The sequence below is a fragment of the Conger conger genome, chromosome 16, assembly GCF_963514075.1.
Source record: "Conger conger chromosome 16, fConCon1.1, whole genome shotgun sequence".
Classification (NCBI taxonomy): domain Eukaryota; kingdom Metazoa; phylum Chordata; class Actinopteri; order Anguilliformes; family Congridae; genus Conger; species Conger conger.
In genome coordinates, this window is record NC_083775.1 from 29,841,749 (window position 1) to 29,863,409 (window position 21,661).

The following is a 21,661-nucleotide window of genomic DNA, read 5'->3' on the forward strand; positions in this document are numbered from 1 at the left end:
CGACACAAAACAGTGTCTCAAAGGGGTTACTCCTCCCCCGGGCGGCGCCGCCGGCTCTGACCTCGCTGTCGTTCTTGCTGTTCTCGCGGATGACCTCGATCCAGCCCAGCATGTCCGCCTGGTCCTCGGCCTGCAGCAGGTACTCGCAGAAGTCCTGCGTGGTCAGGCGCAGCGCGTGCTTGCGCTTGGTCTCGCTGTAGGCGATGTCCACCAGGCAGCCGCGGATGCTGATTGGCTGCTCGTCCTCGGCCCCGCCCAGCCCTAGCACCGCCGCCCCATGGAGCACCGCCTCCCGCTTGTCCTTGTACAGGAAGAGCGAATGGGAGCGCAGCACCGAGAAGGCCCGTTTCCATGGACGCATGGCGCTGCCCACCTTCTGCAATACAGAGAGGGAGAGGGAGGGAGAGCGAGAGGAAAGAGGGAGGGAGAGGAGGAGAGGAGGAGAGAGAGGGAGGGAGAGGGAGAGGAGGAGAGAGAGAGGGAGGGAGAGGGAAAGAAGGAGAGAGAGAGGGACGGGAGAGGAGGAGAGAGGGAGGGACAGGGAGAGAAGGGGAGAGAGTGAGGGAGAGGGAGAGGAGGAGAGATGCAGTCCATCAGTATTTAAGACAGTGGGAGAATTTCTGTTCTTTTGGCTCTGGACTTTGGATTTGAACCAAAATAATTAATATGAGGTTAGAGTGCAGACCATCACCTTTAATTTGATGATATTTACAGCCATATCAGGTGATCGGTGTTGGAATCACGTCCCTTTTTATATTCATAGTCCCCCTCATTTAAGGGCCCAAAAGTAAATGGACAGTTGGTCTCTCAGCTGTTTATGATTATTATGGATGAGGTAGTTGTGAGATAACCATTTTTAGTCAGTCAGACTGTAGCCAGATGTTTTTATACACATGTCTGTGTCTGCGTGTATGCGTGTATGCGCACACGCTTGCGTCTGCTTGCAGTTATGTACAAATGTACAAAGTTTAAGTGATTAAATAATTACGACCAGCTAAGCTACATCTGTTTGTACATATTCTGTGTTCTGCGAACGCTTTCGAAAAGCAGTAACTAATTAGGGAGCTGTGTTTGATTACACTGGAGACGCTGTCAGTAGCCGGGCTAAAGCCACCACGGCCGAGCACCCGTTCATTCCAGGGCTAAAACACCACCCACCCTACCTCCTGCTAACCTCCCTCTCATAAGCACACAACCGGCTAACACAAAATGTTTCTTGCAGCGTCACCGGAACGTTTTCTCAACGTTACAATGTTGCCGCTACATTGCAGCAACGCCGTGAGAACGTTTTTCACGTTAGCCGGGAAGCTCCCCACCCCCCCGAGCCTCACCTTGCCCTTCTCCGTGACGATCTGCTTGTACTGGAGCCAGCCCTCTTTCCGCACGTCGCTGAAGGTGAGGTTCCCCAGCTCGGAGGTAGAGTGCCGCTTGGACAGGGACTCCTCACCCGTCGCCAGGCTGTCCAGAGACTGGGGTGGGGAGAGGTTAAAGGTCAAAGGTCGCACATACGCGCGCAGGGAGTTCAGAGGCGCAGCTGTTCTGTACCCGCTCATAGGAAACAGCAGGGATATCTGTTGACTTTAAACATGTCATTCGTGACTCTGACTGAGGTAGGCTCCTGCTTTTAACCGCTGTTCTACTTTTTCATTACTGTTACACTGCTGTCTCACTCCCCATTTGTAGCTTGTTTGTCAACTGTCTTGTTGGGCACCTTTGTGTTTCATATCAGGTCCCCGTGGCAAAAGATATTTTGATCTCGCCGGGGGATTTCCTGGTTAAGTAACGGTTAAATGATAGAATAAAAACAATTCCTAGCAATTTTCCGTGGCACCCTCACATTAGTTTAGCTTCCAGGGTCGCACAGATATTGCTTCTGAGCCGATGCAGATTCTCCGGCTCTACGGATAGATTTGGCCGTTGGCCAGACTAATAAAGTTTGGGGAACAAGCGCTTTCCAAGGTTAACCTGACGCATCATCACCGCCGCCATCGGCCAGGGGAAGTAGAACGGCACCTTTAGTCGCGTGTGATGCCGCGGTTATACAGGAACTGCGCCAAAATGAAGTAGAAGAGAACTCACCCCTTCTCCGAAATAGCTCTTGACTCTTTTTGGCAATCTCCTGCGGAGGGGAGAGAGGTTTCAGTCACATGGTTTCAGTGGGAGGAAGAGACACAGTGAATGACAATGGGCTGCTTTCTTGGCGATGTTCTGATGGCGACTTCACGGGCAGAAACACCTCACTGAAGACCATACCCCTACTGAGAACTTGTGTAGCAGGGCTATCAAACCGATGACCCATAGGCTCAAAGCAGCCCACTCTTCCATCAAAAAAGTGTGATTTCAATGCGTCAATCGGACCAGCGTGCTCCCACTTGTGACAGAATCGGACATAATTTACACCTTTTGGTTTGTAACTGTGATTATATTGAAAAGTTTGTAGCTTGAGTATGTCTTTTTTGTCAACATGTTACATTTTGAGTTTTCTTTTTGTTTGTTCTGTCTTGAAAACTCAAAATCAAATCATACATCGTAGCTATACACATTTCAGAAACCCTGTGGTGCAATTTTCCTAAAAGAGTCGGTCATTAGATTTGTAAACAGCTGATAAACAGTTCAGCCACTGAACCACAGTCAAGAAGAAGAGGAGTACCATCTAGCTGAACGGTTCTATGAAAATATCTCCACACGTGAGAGTGCGGTCCCATCTGGGGAGGTGGGGGTGTGTGAGGGGCCCTGCCCTCTCCGAAAAACTCACGAGAACACGCGGCCCTCGTCCCTGAAGGTGTTCAGCCCCTCGTCACACGACTTGGAGCGCTCCGTGGTGATGGCCTCCAGGTAGGAAGAGCGACGGCCGGATTTGATGTTGCCTGAGAGAGAGAGAGAGAGAGAGAGAGAGAGAGAGGGAGAGAGAGGGAGAGAGAGGGAAAGAGAGAGGGAGAGAGGGAGAGAGAGAGAGAGAGAGAGGGAGGGAGAGCGAGAGAGAGAGGGAGAGAGAGGGAGAGGGACAGAGAGAGAGAGAGAGAGAGAGAGGGAGAGAGAGGGAAAGAGAGAAAGAAAGAGGGAGAGAGAGAGACAGAGAGAGAGAAAGAGAGAGAGGGAGAGAGGTGGAGAAGGAGAGAAATAAAGTAGGTAAAGTAAGACCAGTGACTGGGCATTACCAAAGTGGGGAGGGGGTGGGGGGGTTCAGCAGGCCGGACAGGGTGGGAGAGCAAGGAGGGGTAGGGGCAGGGTGGAGGGCCACTTTTGGTCATTTCACTGCATAGTGTACTATGTAGTTCTGGGGGACGTTTTTGAAGTATAACAGCCAGAAGAAGACTCCCACTTTGCCTCATTTAGCAACATCAGAGGTAGAAAATCCAGGTTAAAATTTTGTTCCTCGATTTGCTAATCAGCTAAATAAATCAGCCGACTGTTTTCATGGGAAATATGGAACAACATTTACTTATTGACCCCTGGACTATCCACATCTGAACAACATCAATTCATGAAGAAGTGATGTAGATTTCAGTCTGACAGTTGGGCAGCACTTCCCCAGGAAGTCTTCACCTGAAAGTGTCCCACGTCATTACAACCTCTTCATCTCGTGTGCAGCAGACACACGAGGGCTGAAGAAGTGACACGTTTCTCATCCTCCTAAAATGGCCAACACACCTGCCCTGTCCTGTGGAAGGGTGGAATGGGGCGGCGCCTGAGGGAAGGGGGCGGGTTAGGTGAAGGCTGGGGAGGCGGGTTTGGGGGAGGAGGGAGGGGCGGGGTCACTCACTGCAGTCCTGTGAGAAGAGCTTGGAGGGGGGGAAGGAGAAGGGTGGGAGGGCGGGGCTGAAGCCAGCGTGGGCGGAGCTCATGGCACTGGAGACCACTGAGGAGGCGGGAACATGGCGGGCACGCAGGTCAATGGTGGGGCTCGTCGGCTCGTCTGGGGGGAGGGGAGGGGGGGTTACCAGCGGGTTACTCTGAGGGGAACAGGCATATGTACACACACACGTACACACACATACACACACACAAATACACTCACACACACACACAAGTACACACAAATACACACATATACACTCACACACACACATACACACAAATACACTCACACACACACACATACATACACACAAACACACACACAAATACACTCACACACACACATGCAGACACTTGGACCTGCACACACACACACACACACAAACACACACACATGCACTTGGATATGCACAGACACATACTCATACATACACAAACACACACACAAATACACTCACATAGACACACATACATGCAGACACTTGGACCTGTAGACATACACACACATGCAGACGCTTGTACCTGCGCAGACACACTCCCCTAAGGTTCACTCCGATAATGAATTACTATCAGAGCCATATAACATAAAGGCAGGCCTTCCTCATTCATTTTTCAGCCCTATTAACATTTTACAGGAGTGTATTAAGTTTGTTATCTCAACACTGACTTCATAATATAATACACTACATAACTTCTAAAGTCCACACTCAGGCACTAGTAACTAACACACAAACACACACACACACACAGAGACACACACACGGACACACACATACACACACATAGACACACACACACACACACACACACACACACACAGAGACACACACACGGACACACACATACACACACATAGACACACACACACACACACACACACACACACACAGACACACACACGGACACACACATACACACACATAGACACACACACACACACACACACACACAAAGACACATACACACACACAAACACATTCACATGGACACACATACAGCACACAGACATACACACACACACACGGCACACCCTCCACAATGCAGTGGTTATAGAAGCCCCCTATATGAGTGGGAGAGATGGCACACACACACAAAAGCACCCAGAATCCAGTGCACAGCAAGCTGTTAGAGGCACATACTGTTTAGTCCCTGACCGGCAGAGAGAGAAAGACAAGAGAAATCATCTCGGACCAGCAGAGTCAGATTCAAATTCAAATCTGAACTCAAGTCTCTGAATGGGACAGAGAAACAGTATCCCTGCCCACCTGACCAGTACAGAGAGAGAGAGAAAGAGAAAGAGAGGGAGAGAGAGATTCTCTGACCAGTCCACTGAAGCAAAAAGTCCCTAGAAAAGAAGACTAACGGGCAAAATTAGACATACAGACCTGCATCGAACACCTCTCCTCCAGGGCCTGGTGTGAAAATGAAAAGTCTTACTGAAGCACAGGTCTCAGTTCCTCAGAACGTTCAGCCTACCGTGTGTGTGTGTGTGTGTGCATGTGTGTGTTTGTGTGAGCACATGTGCGTGTAAGTGTGTATGTGAGTCTATGTGCATTTTGACACCCACACACATACATACACAGCCATACACAACAGATAAACTCTTTTGTCGGAAAACAGGGTTTTTTTTTAACCATGGGCAGAGCACACACACACACACACACACACAAGCAGGCCTGAGAGATGTTGCAGCCCAGTCATTCTGAAAGAGGCCTCACCCAACTCTGCTGTTTGAATTTCTCCTTTTCTCCAGGGCTGCCCCTGCACTACTTGTGCTGGCCAGCAGAGGGCCAAAGAGCACCACTCTCAAAGACCTGGAGCGCTCACCAGATTCTACTTTTCCCCCTCTCTCTCTCCCTCTCTCTCACTCCTCTCTCTCTCTCTCTCTCTCTCTCTCTCTCTCTCTCTCCATTTCAATGTCAAATGTCTTTATTGGCATGAACAGAAATCAACTATTGTTGCCAAAGCACATACGTAATATAATACACAATAAACAACATACAACTCTCTCTCTCTTACTCTCTCTCCACCACCCGTCGTCTCTCTGTCCCCGAAGTACTCTTTTCTTTCTTTCACTCTACCTCTTTTTGTCCCCAACCCCCCCACCCACCCTCTCTCTTTCTCACCCCCCCCCCCCCCGAATAGCAGCAGCAGCCCTGCAGCCCAGAGGGCCGTGGGGAGGGAGGCAGAATGGCAGGAATCCGCCCGTTTACAGCAGACGCTGGAAATAGCAGCGCCGTGGCTTTAAGAAAGGCTGTCATTAACTGCACCGCACAGCAGACCCGGGAAAAACATCCCACAGCACCATCTCTGGCCGAGAGACGCAATTACACCCACAGTAATGTTTACCTTTAGGCACTGGTCTTATCCACTTCAAAAGTGTGCGCTAATGTGTAAGTAAACAGCAGAGACAATGCAAAGTTATCGGTGTCACAGCTGAGTAGCCATCGTTACATGAACCTGTGAAGTAACGTGACAAGCAGAGAGAGTGCTTTTGGTAGCAGATGGATATCTCAACCTTTTATTCAACGCACAGCGGAGGAGAATGCTCCGTGCTCAAGTTATCTACTTTCTCTCCTTCCACGTTAGCAGCTTACTCTGCCAACCACAACAAAACGCTGAAATAATAATCAGAGCTGTGACTGTCAACAGAAGAATGCCTCCACGAACAACACCCAAATAAAGAGCCAACCCTTTGAGAGTGCAAGTCCATGGTACCAATGCAATTTGCATCACTGCCTAGTCACAGCACATCACTCAAGGAGGAGGGTATCTCACACGCTTATTGGACCCGGACCTGGCCTATGACCATATAAGGGTTGCCCCATTTCCCTACTGTGTCTGGCTCCAACTTGTGCAAAATGGCGGCACAAAAAGGGCCCTTTTATTGCATGGGCTTGAGATTTTTTACGTCCGCTAACACCCAACCCAACAAGAGGATTCTCACAGAACGGCGACCCCCCCCCCCCCCCCCCCAACGGAACATTCTGTCTATTCTACCTGCACCAGCAGCACTGAGAGACAGGAGTTCACTTTCAAACAGATCCCAAACCTGTTTTTCACGGTTTACCGGCTCGCCGGTTTCCGTAACAATCGCATCGCACCGCAGAAGCCGATTCCTTTTGAATTCATTCCGCCGCGTGCGCGCTCACCCAGGAATTTCGGCTGTTATAAAACGGGAAAGGAGAATCGCTTCGGAGCCCGGTGAAAGGATTCCGTGCGAAACGCCCAAAGCCAGATACACCCAACGTCAGACGCGGACAGAGAAGTGAAACGGCACCTGTCGACTTCGATGTCCACTTCCCCGTCTCGATGCGCCTCTCCAACCCTGTTGAGTGCGTGAAGCAATTAAACAAAGTGCTCCAGGACTCCAATTATGAGAGCCTGTTCATTCGCTTCTCAGTAGAGCGCTGGAAGCTACTGGCCAAATATCAAGTGCGGGTGTGGGAAACACCGTAGATACGCCATATTCAGAGGAGGCCTGAATGACATCACTGTCACCCAGGGTGACCAGATTCCCCGGAGGACCGTGGGCACAATGTGAAAATTACATTACATTACATTAATGGCATTTGGCAGACGCTCTTATCCAGAGCGACGTACAACAAAGTGCATACCCATAACCAGGGATAAGTGCGCTGAAAGACCCCAGAGGGAAGTACAATTTCGACTGCTACCTGTAGAACAAAGATAGCATACGATATGAGCAATTACAGTCGGAACGCGCACTGGGACCCGGTACGGCTGAAAAACGGGAGGAATTAAGATTTCCTCGGAATAAGTCGGGGGGTGGGGGGCGAAACGCAGGGCTGTCCCGGGATAAATGTGATATCTGTTCACCCCACCGTGACCTTGCCGGGCAGAAGACCCCGATCTGGACCTGTTTCCTCTAAGGTCAAATGAACCTTTTGCGTGGCCTGCTCGAACTAAACTTTAAATCAAAAGACGGCAGGGCTAAGAAACATTCATGACACATACAAGACAGCCAAACCCCACTCTCTGTCACACATACAAGTACATGTATGATGCATACAAAGCAGGCATTCATTTTTTCAAATAATATTTTTCAATATTTGAAAAAATATTTTTGCAATTAATAAAATCTGAGCCTTATGGGTAAAAGTAACAACACAGCACGAACAATAAAAAACGGTACACAAGCATTTTGATGTTATCAGGCCTGTAGCCTGAAACTGCCCCTCTTTAAGCGTTCTGCCATTAAACAAGCCCAGGCGCGTGGCTAAAACTGCCTGGTTTCGGGTAATTTGTCTCCTCTGAACGGTAGCGGGACGCCGTCACGCTCTTTGTTCTGTGAGTTTATCTCCGAGTGCTTACGCCTGGGGTTTCCTGACTCAAAAAAACACACTCATTTAACAGAAGCTAGCACGAGGCAAAGCGTTGTTCCCCAGCTGTAAAGGCCCAGCTGTGTCAGCTAGAACACTATAACCAGCAGGTCAAGCTGGTTATAAGCTGGTCGAGCTGGGTATGAGCTAGTTAACCAGCATGGCCAAGCTGGTCATGAACCTGGTTTAGCTGGGTATGAGCTGGTCAACCAGCTAGTGCTGGTAGCTTATCTGAGCTGGGAGCTGGTCAACCAGCTAACAGCTATTTCACAACATAGCTGAGCTGGTCAAACCATGTTGAGTACGGACTGGTCTGAACTGGTAAACCGGCAACCAGCTGTTTCAAACCTAGCTTGAGCTGTTTCCTTTCAGCTGGGTCTGGAGCGATTCTCTCAGCCATTCAAACATGGCCGAGCTGCGACATATTCTAGTCATGCGATCCTCAACCACTTCCTGATTGGGGTTGTGCGGCCATTTGCATTACATTTGCCTGAAAGCTGGTCTGCCAGCTGTTATGGGAGAGTGGCAGTTTGTGTCATGCGCTGGTGTAACGAGTTCAAGATTTGTCTGAGTCCGAGGTGGGCTTTGAACCCCGGCTTCTCACTCGTCCAAAGAATTTGCCAGACGAACGTGTTACCAGTCAGCTAAAGGCCAACTCATCCATAGCCAAGGGCAACAAGGCTCTTTTGAACTAGCCGAGCTAACCCTGTTGCACAAGGAGATAGTCGGCTCACACACACACACACACACACACACACACGCGCACACACACAAGATGAGTGTTGGGAAAGATAACCCGGGGGTCTCAGACTCTTACTCCTCCGTAGGTCTCCGGGAATCTACCGAATAATGCAACATACCCACTCACACACACACGCACATGCACACACACACTAGAAATCCCCAGCCTACGCCACAAACCACAGGGTGGAAATGAGTAGGTTTACAGGAATAATGTTTTTATGATGTAGTTGGGCTGTTATGACCACAAGAGTGGATGGCACTGCTGCAAATATTACTACACACGACATAATAACCCTATATTTCACCCAATATAACAGCATCTGCCAAAAGTTAATACTGTGCGTGTGGGTATGTGTGTGTGTGAGACTGGGAAAGGGTGTGTGTGTAAGAGAGAGTGAGAGCTAGAACGAGAACAGTGTGTGTGTTTTATATAGCCTATATAATTCACAAAACACATTAAAGAGACAAATGGAGGATAGGGTCTTCTCTATCTGTAATTACAAACATGCCTAAAGGAGGCCAGAGAATAAAAATGAAATATCAGAGGTCATGGTCACTAAAACACTGGTGTAGGTTATGACCACTAATCCATACGTGAAGGCCCCATGCCCTAAAACATTTATGAAGGCTATAATCACAAAAACATGGGTGAAGACTGTAAAATATAGAGACTGAATCAATCCTTGGCACATTCCTCTCTCCTCACGCAGCTCTCTCATTGGCTGAGAGGGACGGGAGACGGGGCGAGGGGCGGCACTGACCTATGAAGGGGATGGTGGCCAGCGAATCGTCTTCCAGCGGGGGGTGGGGCAGGCCGCCGTTGGTCCGTCGAGGGGCGGGGTCTCTCGGGGGGGAGGCGGCGGCGTCCGGAGGCTCGGCGGCGTCCGGGGGCAGACCGGGGCGGAGCGGCTGGCCCGAGCGTCGCCCCGTGGGCGGCTTCTGCCTCAGCACCACCTCCGGCCCCGGCCCCAGCCTCTCGTGATTGGTCAGCACGGCCGAGAGGAGCGAGGAGGCGGAGGAGGCGGGGCCGAGCGCGGGGGCGGGGTCCGGGGGGCTGGACCTGGGGGAGGGCGTCCAGGACAGCGGCGGCCCCGAGGGGGAGGGGTCCCTGAAGGACTGCGCCTGGAGGAACCGCCCCGCTTTGCGGTAGAAGGAGGGGCTGTAGCTGCGGTAGCCAATCAGAGGCTCCTCGGCCGGCTGCGGGGGCGGTCTCCGGGGCGGCTGCTGCGGCCGCGCCTGCCTGCCGCTCGGGGGCGGAGCCACGCTGTAATAACTCCCCGCCCTCTGGGGCGGAGCCTGCTGCTGCCGCCACCCCCCTCTCTCCGGGTGGTCCAGCATCTCCAGCGACCGGCCCACCGCCCGGGAGCGGTCGTGTTTGGCGGCGGCCAGCTGGTTCTCGGAGCGGGCGCGGCTGGACCGGAGCCCCGCCCAGCCGGGCGCGGCGGGGGCGTGGCCCAGGGGCGGGGCCAGCAGCAGGGTGTCCTGAGAGGAGCTGTGGGGCCAGCCCACGCTGAGTCGGCCCCGCCCCTCGCTCAGGCGGTCCTGCGAGTAGCTGCGGTGCCGGGGGGGCGGGGCTCGGCCGTGGGCGTGTCCGTGGCCCGACCTATCGGGCGGCGCCTGGCTGTAGTACCAGTTCGTCAGCGCCTGCTGGCAGCGGTCGCCCCGGCTGAGGCGGGGCTGAGGGGCGGGGCCGTGGCCGTGGCCGGCGTTCTGATTGGGGTAGTGGTGCGGGGAGGTGTTGGCGGTCCGCCCGCGGGTCTGGCCGGTGGCCTGCTGCTTCCCGGTCATGCCGTACTGGATCTCCTCGGTGCGGTGGGTGGGGGTCGCGCGCCCCGCCCCCCCGGGGTCCCTGGCGGAGCTGGGGCGGTTGTCCAGGGGGGACGGGTGCTCCGAGCCCGGCCAGCGGCTCCAGTTGTCCAGCTGGTTCTGGCCCATGGGGGGCCCCGCGGGGCCCGGAGGGGGTTGCGGCGTGCTGGAGGGGTAGCAGAGAGGAGGGGGGTCTGGCAGGTCCCGGGCTCCGCCCGAATACGGGTCATTACCCCTCAGGTAGGCATCCTGAGAATATGCCTGTAAGAGAGACACAGAATACGATGTGACTATGGCTGAAAAAGACACACAGAATACTATGAGAGTGTGACTGAAAAAGACACACAGAATACTATGAGAGTGTGACTGAAAAAGACACACAGAATACTTTGAGAGTATGGCTGAAAAAGACAGAATACTATGAGAGTATGGCTGCCAGGTAGAGTCATAGGACACAATCAAAGAGGATAAATCCATTAATTGCAAACACTATTCAGTTCCAAACCCACACACCCTCCTTGTGGGAACCTCTCCAGAGTGCACTGCATGCACACACACACACACACACACACGCACACACACACACACACCGCCATACACATGGGACTGGAGTACTGTTGGAGAGTAGAGCTTCTCTCACGCACCTGGCTTCTACCAGCGAACAACACGACGCCCTGGCTCATTAGCATAGCTCCTCCCCCACCACAACACTCAGAAACTCACCTTCGCACCACAAACACCGTCAACCGACAACCGCCGAACGGCAAAACTAAAACCCCAAAGTCGCCACGCTTGCGGCAAAACCAAAACATCACGTATAGAAACGGAGCCCGCGCCCAAATACTTCGGCTTTACCTGAAAGGCTTGCGGAAGGCTCGCTTGCGGACAAAGGCGAATATCAGGCGGAGGTGGGTATTCACAAAGCATTAGAGGACGGTTAGTCCGATCTCCGCAGCTTAATTGCCAATCGCCTGTCTTGTCGTTCGTCTTTGCGAGTCGTTATCCCTCTTTTCTCCTCTCCTCCTTTTCTCTCCGGCTTGCCAGCCGTCTGGTTTTGAGTTCTCTGTCTAATTCGGTCTCTCTCCCTGAGCACGGTGTCCTAACTCTGGCCACACCCTTTTCCAAAGCAGCGCGCACACGGCACTCACCCCGAGGAGGGCTGGGAGGAGCCAGCCAGCTGGTGATGTCACCCCAGGAATGCAGCTGTGAGGTGCTGAGAGAGGAGAGACGTCTGTGTGTGTGCGTGTGTGTGTGTTTGCGCGAGGGTCAGTGCGCTGTGTGTCCGTGCATGTGCACGTGCGTGTGTGTACATGCAGGCGTGAATGTGTTTGTGTGTCTGTGTGCTGCAGGTGTGTGTGTATGCTGCAGTTATGTGTGTGTGTGTGCGTGTGTGTGTGTGTGCGTTGTGTGTCCCTGCATGCGTGAATGTGTTTGTGTGTCTGTGTGCTGCAGGTGTGTGTGTATGCTGCAGTTATGTGTGTGTGTGTGCGTGTGTGTGTGTGTGTGTGTGTGCGTTGTGTGTCCCTGCATGCGTGAATGTGTTTGTGTGTCTGTGTGCTGCAGGTGTGTGTGTATGCTGCAGGTGTGTGTGTGTGTGAGTGTGTGTGTGAGTGCGTTGTGTGTCCCTGCATGCACGAATGTGTTTGTGTGTCTGTATGCTGCAGGTGTGTATGTGTGTTTATGTGCATGTCTGAGTATATGTGTGTTTGTGTATGCTTTTGCGTGTGTTCGTGTGTATATGTGTATCTGAGTATTTGTGTTGCGTGCTTCCGGATTTGAGTGTGTGTGTATTTCCGTATATGTGTGTATATCTGTGTGTGTATAATGTGTGTGTGTGCATCTGAGTATCTGTGTTTATATATGTGTGCATTTCAGCATGTGTGCACATTTGTGTATGTGTGTGTGCATTTGTGTGCGTGTGCATTTGACTATGTGTGCGTATTTGACTATTTGTATGTGTGTGTGTGTATTTGAGTATGTGTTTGTGAGCGTGTGCATGTGTGTGTATGTGTGTGTATCCGAGTATGTGTGTTTGTGAGCGCGTGCATGTGTGTGTGCATCTGAATATGTGTGTTGTGAGTGTGTGTGTATCTGAGCATGTGTGTGTGTGTGTGTATGTGTGTGTTAAGAATGGGGAGGCTGATATGATGAAACATTCCAAACTCGTGCCAGTACATGGGAGGGGAGTGCCACTGCCTGTCTGATCATGTGAACAAAACGGTGAGAGACGGGAGGAAAACAGGTGTGTGTGCGTGTGTGTGCGCGCGTGCGCGTGTGTATGTACGTCTGTGCGTGTGAATGCCTGCGTGTGCGTGTGTCTGTGTTTGTGTGGGAAATCTTTTAATGCTAACTGAAGTGTCAGAGTTAAGTGACTAAGTGGAATGTGTACACGGCTGAATTCTTCAGCAGTAAAAGCGACTGAATTAACTGACACACCCTCATACCTCTGAACTCTCCCGTGTGAGATAACAAACATATAAACAAAGTGTGGCGAGGCTGATTATATCTGTGTGTGAATGTGGGTGCGCTCGCTCACACTCACCAGCTGTAGCACATCCTCATCTTTTGGCATAATGGAGAGCTCCAGCAGACTCTCACTGAGAGAGAGAGAGAGAGAGAAAGAAAGAGAGAGGGAGAGAGAGAGAGGGAGAGAAAATTTGTATCAGTGGATGTAATGACACTTAATTGACTGGCACCAAATTTTCACAACAGACACCATGTTTTTGTGCAGCATGCCGGTGTGAGAAACAGGCAGGTTTAACTGCCAAACACAATTGCGAGACCCCCTATATGAGAATACCCCCACCCCCCCCCCCCGGTCTGGGCGCTACCTGTTCTGTATGAGGGCGATGACCTGAGAGTAGGTCTTACCCAGGACACTCTCTCCATTCACCTTCACCAGACGGTCCCCTGAAAGACACACACACACACACGCACACACACACACACATTGATAAACATCCTGACTCATAACAATGACCACCGCTGCCAATTGTATGTGCAGATTGGCGCTCAGAAAAAGGGCGGGCTTAAATTATTTATGAATTGGTGGTTTTGAAAAGGAGAGTTGCTTGTCCTCTTGTCCTAGGCTGGGGGGGGGGCTGTATGACTCAAATCCGATTTGCATGTAATATCCAAACAAGATCAGGTGAGGTCAGGTGACCCTCAGCTTACTCTCTCATTGGTTCTGCAGTCAAAGCATCATCACTCTTTTTGCTAAATATGTTAGGCGATACATGTTTTCGGTACAAATATTGCCCTGATACAAAATATAATAATTGCCCAAAATAACACACTTGAGCAGCAATTTTACTCAAATGACAAAATGTGGTTCAGAGAATGGTACTCTAATACAGTGCCCTCCAAAAGTATGGTTATGGTAGAGTGACATTTTTGTGTTATTTTTGCCAAATACTGAAGGCCTTTGGATTTCAGATCAAACACGAATATAAGACATTGAACAATTATTTCATGATAAAACAGTTGTTTCTGTAAGATGGTAAAGCATATACACATGTAAATACCACTAAATAACAGCTCATTGTCTGTACTTTTGTCTCATATTTATCTTTTGACCTCAAATGTAACCATTGTTGGAGTATGTGTATTGAACTAGAACATGAGTTCTTATCTACATGGCGCACAGCAAACACAAATATTGAGTCTCAGCCATTGACAGTTGGATATCTCCCCCTGTAGAATGCCATACCAGAATGTAATAAAAGTAAAAGTAAAAGTGGTTTGTTCAAGACCGTCTGCGAAAAACACTCCACTCGTACGCTCGAAACCAGTGAAATCACAGAACGAGATTCCGGGATTTCTTCCAAAACAAGACCGGTCTCCAGGACCGGGTAGGGGAATCTACGGGTTTTTCCAGATCGAGTTGCTCGTTTTTCAGGTCCTGAAAACTGTTTTTTCATTCCCGTCATTTCCCTTGGCGTGTTTACCGCAGCGTTAGGTAGCCCTCGGGCGAGGAGGGCGTCTGTTTACCCGCTGCCCTGCGGGGTCGTGCGGGGGTCGGCCTACCGAAGGAGCTCCGGGGGAAAACGTCGGCCTTCCAGGCTATTCTCATTAAAAACAGATTCCACTGCGGGAGGATATCCTGGTGAGCACATACTTTCAGGACCGGGAACAGGCCTCAGGAGCGGGGGGGGGGGTTGAAGGGGGACTCCGACTACGGGGGTCGGGGCACTCGCAGCGCTGATTCGGGAAACTTGGGGCGCACTCCGTTGAGGATGGGGGTCGGCTGTGGATTTGGGACAGACTTTGGGATTGGGGAGGCACTGCCCGGTTTAGACAGGTTAAGAATCAGTTGCAACAGGAAGACCTCTCAGGTGGGGTAGTGGGGTGGGGGGGTGAATCGGGGGGGGGGGTTCCGGTCTGGGCTTGTTGATATTACAGGGCTGCATTTTCATTGTACATTGTTAGCAGTGTAATCCCCTCTGGGCAAATTAGTGTTAATAAAAATAAAGACACGCACTACCCCTCGCATAAACAGCCCATTGTCCTGAAAACTTCTCTGACAGAACTCAGTTGGAGCTCCCCTGCTAATCCAATGCGTATGCCAGTGTGTTTACATACTTGCTTATGGCTCTGGTCACATGTGTTCATCTATAGATGTGTGTGTGTGTCTGTGAGTATGTGTGTGAGTATGTGTGTGTGTGTGCGACTGTGTGCGTGAGTGTGTGAGACAGCATGTGTTTGTGTGTGTGTGAGCTTGCACATGTGTGGGCACGTGTGTGAGCATGTGCGTCTGTTTGTGTGTGTGTGTGTGTGTGTGTGTGTGTTTGAATGTGTGGGAGCATGTGTGTGTGTCTGTGTGTGGTGTGTGGTGTGTGGTGTGTGTGTGTGTATCTTCCATGTAAAAACCTCTACATTCTCTATGAATCACTCGCAGCACCTGACTCTATTTGTCATGAACACGTCTGCACCCTTGCAAGCACTCTAATTTCCTCTGGCAGGTTCGTAGCTGCGAGAGACGGATGATACAGCGTGAAACCGCACAGTAACCGACGCCGCGCGATGACACACAGCAGCGCGGCGGAATCGCACACTTTCGCAACTCTCAAACGCCTCGCAATCCTCGCCTCCTCTGAGGAAACGCTGGGATTTCCAAAAATGCGAACACATCGCCAACAATACAAATGAAGTATCACTTTAAAATAAGTAGGATTCTATCTACTACTAACTATTTTTTTACGAACTATAACTTCCCTATTTCCATGAATACTGTATATAACGATAGTAGAGTGAAAACTCAAAGCACTTCCAGGTCATAATGCTTGCAGTACTTTTGTTATCATGAACGGAAATCGGGTATGCGGTCAGATCAAACAGACGGACATATTTTTCCCTTAAAATACCTTTCATCAACAATCAACAGGGTTTCACAATTAGAAGCTGTAGTGCCAAGAACAAATATCCGCATTCCCCAATCTATATTTTAAAAACTGTTACTCTCGCAAAACAAGTTGCTTCAGCTTGTTTTGGTTTTTATATTAGTGCACACCTACTCATAAAATTTGTTTTGGACACTTCTCACAGCTGCCAAGCTGGTTTCGTATTTTCACAACAAACTATCCACTATCCGCAGATCTCTACCGCAATACCGACTAGTCAGCTGTTATTGTTACGCGTCTTGTTATTTAAATCTTAACAGAAGCCAAACAATACATTAGCCATGGAGAAAAATGTATTTGAAGGAGCTAATTCCAAAAAAGAGAGATCTAATTGAAATTCAAGTTATATAATTTGCTTGTGGTGATATAACCAAAACGATATTGCATAATTTATGGTTTTCAACCTAACATAGTCCAGTTACAGAAATATAAAGACAGGAACAGTCACAATTAATTTTTTGGTAAATTGAGATTCGAGAAATGTATTTATTTATTTTTAGTTCACGTTCATAGACTAACAACCCGGTACACAGAGACGATATTGGGTAGACCGCAGTTAACCCCTCCCCCTCCTACCTGTGCACAAGCCAGCTTGGTGGGCGGGGCCTCTTTCTCGCACACTCTTTACAAAAATGGTGTCCATTGGCTCCAGGCGACTTTGATGGAGTCCTACACACACACACACACACATATACAAAGACAATTCATACCTCTATAATCTAATTTAACAGCTCTCAAACAGTCGAAAACAGTCTGCAACTTATACATGGAAGTTCAAGTTTATTTTAATATAATAAATAATACCAAAGACATATTATATATCTATATTATAAATATAAACAAAAAAAGACGTGAATGGAGAACATTAATGCTGTGTGTTGCTGACAAACATTTGAAATCATTGAGACTTTCAGACAGTTAAAATGGTCGCCCTGTCTGTGTAATGGAGGAGAAGCCCCACAGACAAAACACCGGCCAGACACACTACAGAGGAGATAAACATCCACGAGACAGGATGCGTGCGGATTACGGGGACGTCTGCCGGCGGCCGGTCGGGCAGCGGTGCAGTGCTGGGTCCTCCCCAGCAGGGGGAGCCCTGTGACAGCAGTGGAGAGTGAGGGTGGCGTCGTGGTGCGACTATGCAGGGCGCTGCCAAGGTAACACACTCACCCTTCCCGTTGCCGTTTTCCTCGTCCTGCAACACAAGCACAGGGTCGGGGGTTAGTCGTGCGGGCACGCCCCAAACCGGGTCAGCTGGGGTCGTTGCCTTAGAAAACCGAGGAGGCCTACCGGGACCCCCAAAATGAGACCCTAAACTGATGACATCATCAACCACCATTTTAAATGGTGTCTCCTATTGAGATATCAATATGTGACACGTGTGTGGGTGCCAACCCTGGAGGGCTACAGTATAAGCTGAGGTCACTAGTCTAGTTCCAAGAGAGCTACAGGGTCTACCGGCTGTCCTTGTTATAATGCACTTAATTCAAACTAAAACAGGTCATTGCACAGTTAATACACCCCATCTAGTTTCTTGGGTATGAATTTCTTTGCAGATTTTAAGATCAAAACAAAAATAAGCAGGCGATGTAGCTCTCCAGGGCCAGGGTTATAGACCCCATGACATTAATTAGCCTATAAAACTGATGACACGTCAAACTAAGTTCATCCTTTCTAATTATACTGGAATTTTATTCGAACTTTAGTTATTCAGTGCATAGCTGAAGATGAAACCCAAGGAAAGTGGTCCAAAGGAAAGCCACACTCTTACCAAAACAATGGCCCTAACAAGCCCTGCGTTTTACAAATGTTTTGGCCATTGACCAAACGTGTTCCTTTGGACTTCCATATTCTCACAGAACCAGTCTGGGTGTCATCCAACCACCCAAAAGAAACTCAATACAGATGAAAGGAACTGATCAGAGATGCCCTGGAAAAATTCTGTCAGAAAGAAACAGCTTCAGCTAAACAACCACCCTCATTCAAACTGCCTTTTTTTCAGTTAGTCAAGCATCTGATTGTGTATGTAGACAGCCTATTTCCACTGTAGACAGTAGAGGGCAGCATAGAGCACACCTGTGGCAGGGATAGGGCTCCATTAGCCAGGAATGAAATAAGAGCCTGTTAACAGCAGCAGTGAATCAGTGGGGGGTTTGCTTAAGGAGAGATGCATTATGGGAGGAGAATATGAGGAAACAGGTGGACACTACTGATCGTCTCAGCAGGGGGTAAAGGACAGACGGTGGTGCTGGGTATGTTAGTTCAGTCACACGCGCGCACACACGCACACACACACACCACACACACTCGCCCACACACACGTACACACGCACACACATGCACACGCACACACACGCACACACTCACACGCACACACTCACACGCACGCACACTCGCACACACACGCACACACACACACACACACTCGCACACACTCGCACACACACTCGCACACGTACACACGCACACACACACGCACGTACACACACGCACGCACACATGCACACACACGCACACACACTCGCACACACACGCACACACACACACACACACTCGCACATACACACGCACACACATGCACACACACATGCACACGCACACACACACACGCACGCACACATGCACACACACATGCACACACACACACACACACACAGCTGAGTGGGCAGTTTGGGGTAGGGGGCTGAGGGAGACCAGGCTGGCCCTGGCTTTGGGCGTAGCTGACAGGGCTCATTCCTCACACACAGACAAAAGCAGGGGGTTTAGGGGGAGAGAAAGGGGCGCTGGCAGCCCCAGAGTGACACCCCGCCACTCTCGGACCACCCTGGGGGTGGGAGGGGGGACCCTTATCCCTCCATCTCGCTCTCTCTGTCTCTCTCTCGCTCCCTCTGCATCCATCCATACCCCAGCTGGTATGCGGCCAAAGGCCACCGCAACCAATCACACGGACAGGGAGACCCTAAATCACGCAGGGATATCTGCCACAGTAAATCTCATTAAAAGGCCAGTTTTTCTGAGAAACGCTTGCGCTGTCGTGTGTTTTTTTCCGCCCGAAAAAAATTTACTTCAACGTGAGAGGCTGCCGCAGAGACCCATCGATAGATAAGGTAGAAATCTTTTGGGGGCGGAGGGCTGTTTCTCAAGGCGGCTGACATGATTTCCAGTGGCAGCTGAAACGGACGGCACGGCGTGGTACGGTAGCCTCAGCCCTCTCTCGAAGCACGGCGCAGTCCCAATCAGGAATCTTATGTAAGGAGTGTCTTCCACAGAGAAAATAACACTACTATCCATCAAAGAACTGGCTCCATTAGATGCGCTTCTACAATGATTAAAGATAACAGAGACCCTCAGGAACTGGGTTGGTAGTTCGGCCAAACTGCAGTAGAGTTTTTATAGAGCAGTAAATCCTGTTTTTAACAACTTAAGTCATTATTTCTTACCTCCCCTCCCCTTATATACCACCGGTTTATTCATTTCTGTGTTGTCCCACACAGTGGAGGATATGGAAACCAGGGGTTCATAACCCTGCTTCTGAAGTAGGCCATTGTAAGATCGTTTTTCCTTAAGACCTTATTTTCAGCTGATAAAGAGCTGTTAATTGCTTTTAATTAGACACCTTTAATGTCTTAAGAGCAAAGATGTACTCTCTTAATGCCACACTATATCAGAAGCAGACAGTTATGTAACAAAGAAGGTAAATTTCACATTCATTCAAGAACTTTAAATTAGGCAAGTCCGTTCTCAGATAAATTAACGCTATACCTGCTGAAATTCCATCTTAAACCAGCCTAAGCTGGTCGAGCTGGTTTCAGTTGTGTTTTGAAACTTTTAGCTGGTCCACCACGCTGGTCACCAGCTGACCAGCCTATATTGTCAGCTAGTCCATCAGTTGACCACCAGTTGACCCTCTTAACCATCTTAACCAGCTTTTTAGCAGCTTTGTCCGGCTAGAGACCAGCTTTGCCCAGCCACAGGCCAGCTATGACCAGCTAGAACTATCGAAAACACAGTTTGGTCACTAGCTTGAAATGTCATCTTCTGGAATTCTGCAGCAAATGATACCTTCTGAAATAATGATAATTTTGTATTGATTATTTGATAGACTTATCGGTTTGGTGTGGATACCTGGGTCCTGTTTCACAAAGCAGAATGACTGACGGCCCAAAACGAGAATGTTGCTGTGGCCCCAAAGGGCTCCATCTTAAAGCACACCCGCCACTTAACTGAAATTGTGTGGCCCAGTGATGCCGTGGCCCTGAATGACCGCGTGCGCACGGAGTATTTATGCCAACTGCCAGCTCTAATACAACCTTTAATTAATCAACGCTCGATTAATCAGGAGATTGATTGGAAGGAAAAGCCACCATGCACAGAGCTACTCCAGGACCTGCTGCACAGAATGGGTGCACATGAGGGTAGAGAAGGCCAGTTAAGGACAGCTCTCAGATCAGTGTTGATGAGACAGGAGCGGGACAGTCGAATAGAGAGGGCCAGTTAAGGACAGGTCTCAGATCAGTGTTGATGAGACAGGAGCGGGACAGTCGAATAGAGAGGGCCAGTTAAGGACAGGTCTCAGATCAGTGTGGATGAGAGAGCAGTGCTGAGCCTGGTACAGCCCAGATCTGCGCTCACAGTACCAGCCCGTCACAATAGAGCTTTCACACAGACTCTGGCCCCTGCCACAGCTGGGGGAGGGGGCTGAAAGAATTGGGGACCTTGTGCTCAACCCTCGCTCTCTCCCTCCTTCACTACCTCCCTCTCTCTGATTCTGATAGACAGTGATGATGTCACATGCCTGGTGTACTGACTCTTGGGTCAGTGTCTGACCTGGTACTGACCTATAAACTCACACATGCATGCACACACACACAAACACACATACTTATAGACATGCACCCATAGACACAGATGAGGGGCATGCATGGCCGGGGCTGGTAAGGACGTGTGAATCTGAAAAGGGCTGAGATTGGCCGGTGCGAGTGACGGTGGGGCTGCGATTGGCCGGTGCGGGGCGGGACTCACCTGGAGGTTGGTGTGCAGGGAAGACTCGGGAGGGTAGACGATGAAGTGTCGCAGGGTGAAGCCGAAGCCCTGCGAGTTCTTCCTCAGGACCAGCGTCCTCGGGCCCTGCCAGGCCACACCCTCCCTCGCCGCCGTCGTCCTCGCCTTCTCATTGGACGAAATCCCATCTCTCCGCCCCTTTGCCTGCAACGCAAAGCGGGAGAGGAACCTCGTGAGTTATTGGTCAACCAAGAATCTAGCGTCTGCTGCTGCTACGTTCTGGAAATTGATGATGGTCAGCTAGCCCACAAGCTGGACATGGTCTTGCAATGTGCTTGTTATCTCAGCCATATTGTTGCCAGCTTGACCATCTCCAGACCGGCTTAAAACCAGCGGGACCAGCTTAAAACCGGCTGGAACCAAGCTGGTATTTCCACCAGGGGACAATGACGGACCACGGGACAGATCTTTCTTCCCGACTTCTAAAATAAGACTTCCTATTCTCACACATCTGTGGAAACAATACGGAGGAAAAGCCCTCCTCCAAGGTGACTTCATATACTCCACTGA

At 50.1% G+C, this 21,661-nt stretch overlaps 1 protein-coding gene across 1 annotated transcript in view; it reads right to left on the minus strand.

The window, feature by feature from the left end:
• Positions 1 to 21,661, minus strand: part of LOC133114476 (rho GTPase-activating protein 23-like) — an 83,195-nt gene that overhangs the window by 11,621 nt on the left and 49,913 nt on the right. Inside the window, exons 2-12 of the mRNA XM_061223925.1 lie at positions 21,113 to 21,295; positions 17,261 to 17,285; positions 16,667 to 16,759; positions 13,523 to 13,601; positions 13,228 to 13,288; positions 9,647 to 10,952; positions 3,764 to 3,916; positions 2,756 to 2,867; positions 2,080 to 2,119; positions 1,332 to 1,469; positions 62 to 376 (exon numbers count right to left, since the gene is read on the minus strand). Coding sequence (XP_061079909.1) covers positions 62 to 376; positions 1,332 to 1,469; positions 2,080 to 2,119; positions 2,756 to 2,867; positions 3,764 to 3,916; positions 9,647 to 10,952; positions 13,228 to 13,288; positions 13,523 to 13,601; positions 16,667 to 16,759; positions 17,261 to 17,285; positions 21,113 to 21,295 — 2,505 coding nt within the window. The remainder of the gene's footprint in view (positions 1 to 61; positions 377 to 1,331; positions 1,470 to 2,079; positions 2,120 to 2,755; positions 2,868 to 3,763; positions 3,917 to 9,646; positions 10,953 to 13,227; positions 13,289 to 13,522; positions 13,602 to 16,666; positions 16,760 to 17,260; positions 17,286 to 21,112; positions 21,296 to 21,661) is intronic.